This window comes from Vicugna pacos, chromosome 2, assembly GCF_048564905.1.
Source record: "Vicugna pacos chromosome 2, VicPac4, whole genome shotgun sequence".
NCBI lineage: Eukaryota > Metazoa > Chordata > Mammalia > Artiodactyla > Camelidae > Vicugna > Vicugna pacos.
Window position 1 is genome coordinate 78,917,237 of NC_132988.1, and position 10,746 is coordinate 78,927,982.

General features: G+C 41.2%; 1 protein-coding gene across 1 annotated transcript in view; it reads left to right on the top strand.

Moving 5' to 3' along the window:
* CDS1 (CDP-diacylglycerol synthase 1) overlaps positions 1-9,639 on the top strand; it is a 63,258-nt gene extending 53,619 nt beyond the window's left edge. Inside the window, exons 12-13 of the mRNA XM_006198190.3 lie at positions 217-320; positions 6,877-9,639. Coding sequence (XP_006198252.2) covers positions 217-320; positions 6,877-7,006 — 234 coding nt within the window. The 3' untranslated portion in view covers positions 7,007-9,639. The remainder of the gene's footprint in view (positions 1-216; positions 321-6,876) is intronic.
* Positions 9,640-10,746: the final 1,107 nt, after the last annotated feature.

The window sequence follows — 10,746 nt, forward strand, 5'->3', positions numbered from 1 at the left end:
TCCAAAGATGGGGTTTTAATCTGTTGGACATGTTCAAATGAGTTTGTAGTCAGTGGGAAAATCCCTAATAAGTTTGTAGTTAGTGGGAAAATCCAATAGTAAAGTATTTTCCTTCGAGTCCATGATGCCAAGGAGACATTTACAGATAGGAATTTTATAGCAGATTTTTTTTTTTTTGAAAGCTTACTAATGTGTGTGTGTTTTTTTTTCCTGAAGGATTTTGCAAACACCATTCCTGGACATGGTGGGATAATGGACAGATTTGATTGTCAGTATTTGATGGCAACTTTTGTGCATGTGTACATCACAAGTTTTATAAGGTACTTTTTGATTTTTAAGAAATGATTTCTTTGAATTCTTGTTTCCATTGGCATGAGTTTGAATTAGTTATTTTTTCTGTCATGGGTAATCGGTAATATCGAAGGGAATGGCAGCTCCTGGAATTGTGTCACAACTGTAGTTAGATTATAATTATTTTCCAACTTAAAAACAGTACTAGTGTATGTCATAGTTCTTAATAGGGCTGAGTTAAAATTCAGTTAATGTGGATGAATGGTACTGGCTTTGGAACATCAGGAGATTTGATACCTCAACAGTGGACACTGCAGTGATAGTGAATACTAAGAGTTAAAAAAAAGGAGGACATAATGACTCCTCCAGTCCACCAGTTACTGCCTGAGTGCCTGTTACGAGTTGGGGAGTGTTCTGAGCATGGATGTAGCAGGGACCATAACAAACCAAGTCCCTGTCCTCAAAGCTTATTTTCTTGTTGGGAATTTGGAGGGAGCAGCAGCAGGAGTGGACAGTAAACAGACAAATATAGCTTGTTCGGTGGTTATAAGAGCCATGGACAAAAATAAAGCAGGCCAGGGGTGGGTGGGTGTGTATATGTTGGGGGCGGGGGATGGAGAGGTGGGGAGGGGTGAGTGGAGGGTGTTGCTGTTTTATGCCGGGTGTTTTATTCCCATTATTAAACTTTAATGGTTTGGATCTGCTCTATAACGCCCGTTTGAGGGGTGAAAGCTAACCACATCAACCACGTGACGACTTTATTTGCCGTGGTCTCTACAGTGCCTGAGCCTGGGAAACAGGGACTTCCTTCAGAGTTATTTGGAGAGAAACTCGTATCTAAATGTCCCTAAATACGCATTTTAAATATATACCCATAGTAGTGTGAGCATTTTTGTATTAACTTTCATTTTTCTTGAGCAGTCTTGTTGGGAGTTTATTTCATAATCTTTTCAAAGAGTCAAATTCTGACCTGTTAACTTTCTCTGTGTTGTTTGTTTTCTGTCTGATTGATGTCCATTCTCATCTCCCATTCCTTTCTTTCTCTAGGTTCAATTTGCTGTTCCTTCTCCAGCTTCTTGAGATAAAGCTTAGATGATTGGTTTTCAGCCTTTTTTCTAATATATTCACCTAACACTATACATTTACTCTTAATTAGTGCTTTTTTAAAAAAATAATAGACTTTATTTTTTTAGAGCAGTTTCGGGTTCACAACAGAATCGAGCAGAAAATACAGAGTTCCCACATAGCCCTCCCCACCCACACACGTATACTCCCCTGCCCTCATCAGTGTGGCATATTTGGTACAATCAATGAACCAACACGGACACATTATTATCAACCAAAGTTCACAGTTTACATTAGGGCTCACTATTGATGTTGTACATTCTAGGACTTTGACAAATGCATAATGACATGTAGCCACCACTATAATACCATAGAGAATAATTTCATTGCCCTAAAAATCCCCTGTGCTCCATCTATTCATCCCTCCCTCTCCCCAAACCTCTGGAAACCACGATCTTTTTATTGTTTCTGTAGCTGTGCCTTTTCCAGAATGTCATTTGGTTTGAAGTGTATTGTGTAGCCTTTTCAGACTGGCTTCTTTCATTTAGTAATATCTTCTACGTTTTTTCCATGTCTTTCACGGCTTGATAGTTTTTTTTTTTCACTGCACATGTATTTTTTACTTTACGTATATGTACTGTTCATTGTTTCTAAGAACGTTTAGAGCTTTAGCTTTTTAAACTTACATAGTTATCAAAGGAATAAAGCCAACCACAAAATAAGAATTAACTCAAAAAGATATATACATCCTACTATTAACAGCAACATTATTTATAATGGCCAAGATATGGAAGCATCCTAAGTGCACATCGACAGTTGAATAGATAATGAAGATGTATGTGTATATATGCACTTACACACACTTACACATAAGAAAGAAGGATACTTTGCCATCTGCGGCCCTTCATTCACTTTTTTTTTTCCACTTCAAAACCCAGAGTTTTGTAACTGGCATAAACATTTCCATTATATCAAAAACAACAAAATACCTAGAAATAAACCTAACCAAGGAGGTTACCTATACTTCGAAAGCCGAAATGACACAAAGAAATGGAAAGATTTCTTGTACTCTTGAACACTATCAAAATGGCTGTACTACCCAAAGCAATCCACAGATCCAACGCAACCCCCATCAAAATACTCAAGACATTCCTCACAGAACTAGAGCAAACAATTCCAAAATTTATAAGGAGCTACAAAAGACCCTGAACAGCCAAAGCAATCTTTTGTAGGTCTTTTTTTCCCCCTCTTTTCTTCTTTTTGTTCTCTTTTCTAATGTTTTGATGACTAGAGAAGTTCCTTTAACATTTGTTGTAAAGCTGGTTTGGTGGTGCTGAAATCTTTTAGCTTTTGTTTATCTGTGCAGCTTTTGATTTCTCCATCAAGTCTGGACGAGAGTATTCTTGGTTGTAAATTTTCCCCTTTCATCACTTGAAGCATGTCATGCCATTCCCTTCTGGCCTGTAGAGTTTCTGCTGAAAAATCAGCTGATAACCTATGGGAGTTCCCTTGTATGTTATTTGTTGCTTGTCTCTTGCTAATTTTAATATTTTCTCCTTATCCTTAATTGCTGTCAATTTGATGACTGTGCCTTGGTGTGTTCCTCTTTGGGCTGATTCTGTGTGGTACTCTCTGCGCTTCCTGGACTTGGGGGACTGTTTCCTTTCCCAAGTTGGGGACGTTTTTGGTGATTATTTCTCCAGAAATGTTCTCAGGTTCTTTCTCTCTCTCTCTCTTCTCTTTCTGGGACCTCTATAATGCGAATGTTAGAGTGCTTCATGTTGTCCCAGAGTTCTCTTAAATTATCTTCATTTCTTTTCAATCTTTTTTCTTTTTTTCTGTTCTGAAGTAGTGATTTCCCTAATCTGTCTTCTAGCTCATTGATCTGTTCTTCTGCCTCATTTAGTCTATTCTTGGTTCCTTCTAATGTATTTGTTATTCATTTCAGTGATTTTGTTCTTCAACTCTGTTTGGGTATTCTTTATAATTTCCAACTCTTTGCTAAAAACTTTGCTCTGTGCATCTATACTCCTCGAGTTCTCTGAACATCTTTACCATCATTACTTTAAACTCTTTCTCAGATAAATTGCTTATCTCCTCTTCACTTATTTCTTCTTCTGAGATTTTATCTTGTGCCTTGGCCTGGGAGATATTCTTTTGCCGCCTCATGTCTTCTATCTTTCTGTGTGTTTGTGGATTCCTTCCACAGGCTTTGGGATTGTTGTTTTCTTATTTCTAGTATCTGCCCCTGGTGGATGAGGCTGGAGTAGAGGTTTTATGCAGAGTTCCTGGCAGGAGGAGCTGGTGCCTGCCCACTGCTGGGTGAGGCTAGGTCTTGGTGCTAATGATCCAACCAAGATGTCAGCCTCCAGGAAAGCTCATGTAGATGAACACTCCCAGAATGTCCACCACCAGCTTTTATGCCCCCTGAGTGAGCTGCAGCCATCCCCCATGTCCCCAGAAGACCCTCCAAATCCAGCAGGCAGGCCTGGCCCAGGTTCCTATGAAATCACCGCCTCTGCCCTTGGACCTGGTGCACTTGAGGTTCCATGTACGCTTCTCAAGCGAATGGAGTCTCCCGTGGGGCTCCTGGTGCCAAGCCCTGCTGGCCAGATGTTCTAGGGTCTCCTCTTCCGAATGCTGGAACCTGAGCTCAGGAGCCTGAGGTGGGGCTTAGAGCTCTCACTCCTGTGGGGGGGCCTCTGTGACTTAAATCTTCAGCTCGTGGGTCGCCCACCCAGCGGTTATGGGGCCAGTTATATCACGATCACGCCCCTCCTGCCGTCCTGCTGTGGTTCCCTCGTTGTTTCCAGTTGCAGGAGATTTTTTTTGCTAGTTTCCAGTCTTTTTTTTTTTTTTTTCAGTGGTTGTTTAGCATTCAGTTGTGGATTTATTGTAGTCATGAGGAGAGGTGAGCTCATGGTCCCACCACTCCACCATCTTGACAGGAAATAAGTAGCACTTTTGAAGTACTCTTAAGTACTTTCATCCCACGGGTTGTATTTGTATTTTCATTATCCAGTTACAAATATTTTCTGATTCCCAGTATTCTGTCTTCTTTGACATGGGATTATTTAGAAGCGTATTGATTAGTTTCCAAACAAATGGAGATTATGTCAGTCTCCTTCCTTTCCTGATTTTTGCTTTAATCCTACTATGGTCAGAAAACATACTATTTCAGTATTTAAGACTTGTTGAGATTTGCTTTGTGCCCCAAGCATGTTGTCTGCTCAGATAAACGTTCCAGGTGCACAGGAAACAAGTATGCATTGTGAAGTTCCAGGATCAGTGTTGCATGTCAACTGGGTGAAGTTGAGCCGAATTTTCTGTACTGATTTTTTTGACGTGTTTTTCCCCTTTGCTTGTTCTGTCAGTTATGAAGAGAGCTTCATCAGAATCTCCCAGTTTTTGCTTTATTTACGTTGAGGTTGTGTTAGGTGTACACACATGTAGGACTCTCGTGTTTCCCTGTTGAATCACTTCTAATGTCCTTATGTAATGTCCATCTTTATATACTACTCGTAAAGCCTACTTTGTTGAATAGAAGACTAGCTGCATCTGCCTTCTTTTGGTTAGTGTTCGCAGAGTATTTCTTTGTCCTTTTACTTTTTTGCATTCCTTTTTCCTTCTATTTAAAGTGTGTTTCTCTTTTCTAACAAGCATATAGGTGGATCTTTTTTGTAACCCAGTTGACAATCTTTGTCTTTTTAATTGGGTTATTTAATTCACTTGTATGTGATTTATTAACTGATACATTTCAGTCTTAGTAATTAGTGGTTAAATCCTTAGAACTCTTTATTTTCAGAAGATGGCAGCTTTCAGAGCACTAACTCAAACTTTTTTTTTTTTTTTGATCTGCTGTTCTCTCAGTAGGGAAAAGTCATGTTGAGCCATGTTGTCCTCCATCCGAAAGTTAATATTTAGACTATTAGAAATACCGTGCTTGAGCCAGTGGGCAACTCACTGGGAGCACCTGCTGACACAATTTTGCATTTAGCTGAACTTGCTAGAATAGTCTTCCTTTTCTCTGTGGGCCTCTGCTCTGGGTTTATGCTATGAAGTTGCTGAATCTTTTGAAGAAATGGAAGACAGGCTGTGTCCTGAGTTGGGTAGACTGTGGCTGTCAGAGACATAGTTTTTTTGGCAGATGAGTTGAGCCACGTGCATGAAGGTGACCCGTGGGACAGCTAATCCACGTTGTTGTGCAGTTTTTTAAATCAGAGATTTTCATTGTGATATCACTGCATAGCAAACATTTCTTTGTTGCTGGGTTTTCTATTTCTTATGATTCCATTTGAACTGAAGAGTTCATGTCATACATTTAATGACCCTGTAAATGTTTTAGAATTCTGGGCCATTTTCCATATATTACTTGTCTTGCTTTTTCCTATTGGATTTTCCTACTCACTCTCCACCAAAAGTAAACCTACCCCGCTTTTCCTATTCAAATGGGTTGTAGAAATTGCAAAGAACAATACATATGTTAAAATCTGAATTTGACAAAAGAGCACTTTGGCGGTGTAAGTACAGAAGGATGATCTCCAGCTCATAAACGGTTGAGTTCTAGAGTCCAGAGGGTGGGAAACTGCAATCCCCCGACTGTAGTGGTGTCTCGGGAGGGAAAGATGTGCGGGGAGTCCTTTTCGGGACCTTTTCTGACCTACAGTGCACCATCGGAGGGTGCAGGCAGAAGGGCTGGGGAGGGATGTTGGAGGAGCTCACTGTGACGGAGCCACGTGGGGAGAGGTCCCTGCACGGGCTGGGGATTCCTGCTGGAGAGCCGCGTCACTGCCCGGTGGCTGCTTAGAGGCCAGCTGGGCTCATTTCATCCCCAGTGGGGCTTCTGGCGCAGGCCCTCCGCTTCCCCTTCCTCCTTTCCACTAGAGCAGAGCCGCTTTAGTTTTGTTTCCTCTGTTGGGGTTTACCTGTGACCTGCTTTGAACAAAGGCTGTTGTTCCCATTGGAGATCCTAGGTGGGGGCTTCAGTGCTGGTCTCAGGAACTTCGTGTCCTGCCTCTTGAGTATTTGTAGTTCCCAATGGTATTTTCCCAACAAAATAGTTTCAAAGAAATATAATTTTAAATTTTAGCTTCCATTGTCTGATATTTTCATGTTCTCTTTTGGTCCGTCCTCATCCACCAGGAACTTTGCTCTTCTTCTTACAGAATGGATTTTGTGTCTTGTCTGATCTCAGGATTTGTTTACGATCCTCACCTCCTCTGAGAATTGTTGTGGAACTTAGCTCTGCATTCGGTACTTTGCTTCATGTTGGTCCTGTTTTCTGTTTGTGCACTCTTCCCACATCCAGACTGTACGCCCCTCAATGCAGAGAGTTTTGGCTTGTTTTCTCCCTTTGACACTAAATTGGGCATTAAAATGAGCTCTGATCAAGAGCTGTTTCAATTCCGTAAAGATTACTACTCTGCGTTTAAATGTGTGGTTTATTTTAAGTGACAAGTATATGCTTTCTTTAGCGCTCTTAAAATATCATGAACCTTGTCTTTTCTGCTCTGTTATCAGGGGTCCAAATCCTAGCAAACTGCTACAACAGTTGTTGGTGCTTCAACCAGAACAGCAGCTAAATATATACAAAACGCTGAAGACGCATCTCATTGAGAAAGGAATCCTGCAGCCCAGTTTGAAGGTATAACTGGCTCCAGAGAGGGAAGGACTGGCAATAAACAATTCTACAGAAAAGCACTGACAGATGAAATTTTGTAACTGTACAGAAAATGGTTGTAAAATGCAACAGATTGGTATCTTACAGACATGAATGTTTCTTCTTTGAAATTACTGTGAATATTTAACACTTCCTTGATCTCAGTTATGAAATAAGTAGCAAATTGCCAGCAGAGTATCCTGTACTTTTTCTAAAGTCTATTTTCTGATGTTAACTTCCTTCCCCTTACTTGCTAGCTTTCATCACTTGAAAGACTTGTGTTTTAAAGAGTCGAACACTATGAGTAAAGTGAGGGTGTCTTAAGGTTGCACCTGGCATTTGGGCACCCTTTGCACAAATATTTACTTTTGTAGTTGGAGCTGCTCTTAATTTCAGCAGAATGTTTTATGTAAGGCACAATAGGAAGTTAGTTTTCCTGCACTTCCTCCTCCTTCAGTCTGAAGTATTTTCTGAAGGGCTGAGCTGGATCCAAAAAAAAAAAAAAAGAGTGTCCACTTTTCAAAGATGTAAGTAATCATTTGTCAGGAAAAAACATTCCACTTTTAGGGAGGTTTGGAATTCAGGAGAGAGAGGCTGCAATTTCTCTCGTTTTTAGTTTGCTGGAAAGAGCAGACATCAAGACTCTACTTTGATAAAATTGTTTGGAAAAACACAAGCTTGTTAGAAACTTCTCAAGAGAAACAAAGGCGAATTCTGCGACAAGGAGCTTCACGGTGCTCCTCCTCCACCGATGGTCTTAGCAGAGGACAGTCGTCAGGAGACAGCATGGGACCGTGGCGGGACCGTGGCACGGGAGCAGCCCTCCTCTTGGTCAAGATCTCTGTTTGTTTCCCTGTGAACGGGTTTCCATAAGTTCTGTAGCCACGAGCATTGAAGACCTGTATGTAGGGTAGTGAGCGGGGGTGGGGGCCCGTCCCTGGATAGGGCTCTGCCTGCTGTGTCCCTCCCTCCCGGTCCCATGATGCCCACTGGACACTCACCTGGGAGGCAGCAAGATCTGCCTGGAGACTCTCACTCCCAGACTAACTCCATGCTAGCAGCACATTTTTATCGCATTCCTCTTTCACATCATGTCACAGAATCAGAGGACATCGGCTGATTAATTTTTCTTCCAACAACGAAAACCAAGCAGATGTGATTCTCACCAGGAACAAAAAGCACACGAATGCCATACCTTCCCTTTGGTGACCAGGACACTGTCACCAGATGAGAATAAACTTCCTCTCAGTGGATGTAAATAAGCTGCCGCCGCCGAGTGCTCCCTGCAGCCGTGTTTATTGTGTTGCACAGGTGGCACTAGAACCTTCAAAACCGGCCTACTGCTCCTTGGCTAAATGTTCAGAGACAAGACAGAGATATATTTTAAAGAATGTTTTGCTAATGAAAAGAGTAAATATTTTTGTTTGAATCAGAAACAGATTTCAATTATTTTCTATTTCTGTTCTACTGCTCTACCTAAAATAAAAAAAAAATTGCAGCTGTGCCTGAGTTCACAGGTGTAGTCTCTGAGTAGCCGCCTCAGCAGGTGCACTGCGTGAGTCTGGCAGGCACAGGTGCACTCAGTCCGCGTATCGCCGCTGGGTGTGTTCTGTCAGCGTGGTTTCACACTAGTCCATGAAACCTAGAATTGGCATTGGAGATGCTATTACAGGAGGGAGGGAGTGCTTTGAAGATCATGCTAACTACAAGTCAGTTTTCAACACCTCTTTTTTTCCCCACTTTTTGCCTCATTAAAAGCTCCAAAGGTTGATCATAAAAGAATTTACTTACCAAAGTTTTAAAAAATGAATAATAGGCACTTACTGTGAAAACTTGGTGATTGGCACCTAAGAACTTCTTGGAAATACACAGTCCCTCTGCATTTTTCTTTACAGTGATTAGTAAGGCGCTGCAAAACAGAATTGAGAGCATTACTGAATACATGTACTATACAATTGATATTGTTATAAACAAAATACAAAGCTAGAAATATTTGGGGTCACTGGAATAGCTATCCTCAAATATACTTTTAGAGTTGGGTGTACATTATTCTATATGTAAAAAAGTAAATTCTTAATTTTAACAGAGCTCTAAGGATTGACCTTTTTAGTATCCTTTTATAGCATGTATACTAAAATAGAATACATTTTAGCCAGAATATACTTTAGCAAAGATTGCCATAAAACTCGGACTTTGATCATTTTTATATTTGCACTGTGAAGAGAGTTTACACTCCAGTGTAGCAATGAGGTGGCAGAGGGATGAAGGACTTGGAATTTCCTTTACAGTCACGCAAAGTGTTCCCAATTTGCTGTCAGGGGAGGCGCTCTAATGGTACCAACTGCTTAGTTCACATTTCCTCAGTGCTTTTCCCCTTCGTGGTGCACATACATTTACTGTCTGAGAATAAAAAGACAACACCCACACTTTTTTTCCCCCACTCATAGTATCTTCTCATTTGTAATTTGGTGTGAACAGATAGTATCACCCTGTTCAGTGGAAAAGAAAAAGAAACAGTGTATATATACCACATACGTGTGGGAGATAGCTTATGATACGTGTCAATCAGTTCTCTGAATCTTTTACTGAAACTGAAATAGTAAAATAAACGGAAAGAAATCACATTTTGAGTTTGTTGTGCCATTTTCTCATTAGAGAAGAAACAGTCATTCATGCAACTAGTGTTTACAAAATGATGACAGATAAAGAAATAATGTGTGCTGTGTATATTCTGTCACCTATAGTGGCATCTTTAGGGCTGGGAATAAATAAGTTCTGGTGATCACTGTGCATGTGTGTTTTGTCAAGAGGTGATGTCCTTTGAAGAGAAGGAATACTGAATTTCTGCGGTACTTTTCAGCTTATAATTACATATTTATTTTTGTGACTTTGATCCAGTCACCACTAGAGCTGTAAGCTGCATGGATGCTGAGTGGCATTTGTTTTGATTAGCTGTTGTGTTCCCAGTGTCTGGCTCAGTGCCAGCACTCCCTAGGCCCTCAAGCTTCTCAACAAATAAGTGGTTTGGAGTCTGAAGACCCAACTGGGCATATTCCCATTTGTGTCTCTTGGCTACCCGCCCCACCCACCACCAATATGCATCACTTTTTATTTTGTGTTGCTCTAAGAGGGGCTTCATTATTCTTAGTTCCTCAGGTTGTTTTAAGGATTAAGTGAAAACTCATGAACGTGTCTTGATTTGTGTTCAGCGTAGAAGAGCTGATTAGTTATCCTTAGTCTCCTTCCTTCCTGCCTGCTCCTCGCCTGTTGCCCATCTCCAGTGGGAAGTGATAGTTTGGTAGGACTGAACAGGAAGGTGCCCACCTCTTCAGCTCCTGAAACTTACAAAATTCAAAACCCACTCTTTGAGGAGAGGCTTTATCCAGGAATCTACGTGTAATGCCTACAAATAAAAAGCAGATCTAGAAAATTTAACCAAAATCAAAAGCCTGCCCTACCTTAATCTCGTCTTCCTTTTCCTGTGCAGAAGGGGAGAACGTTCTGGAATCATCAGATATCACGGAGTCACTTAATAAGGGCGGGTGGATGAATGGGATGTTGTCTGACGACGGCAAAGGAGATGAGCGAATACAGCCTGGTCCTCTAACGTGTACAGAGGACACGGGTGGGGAAAGCAGCAGCCTTGTTGCCCAGAGAGAGAAACTCATTGAGGACCAAGCCCGCCCGGAGGTGTCCTCTGAGGGAGAGAATGGAAGCTCAGAGTGCCAGAC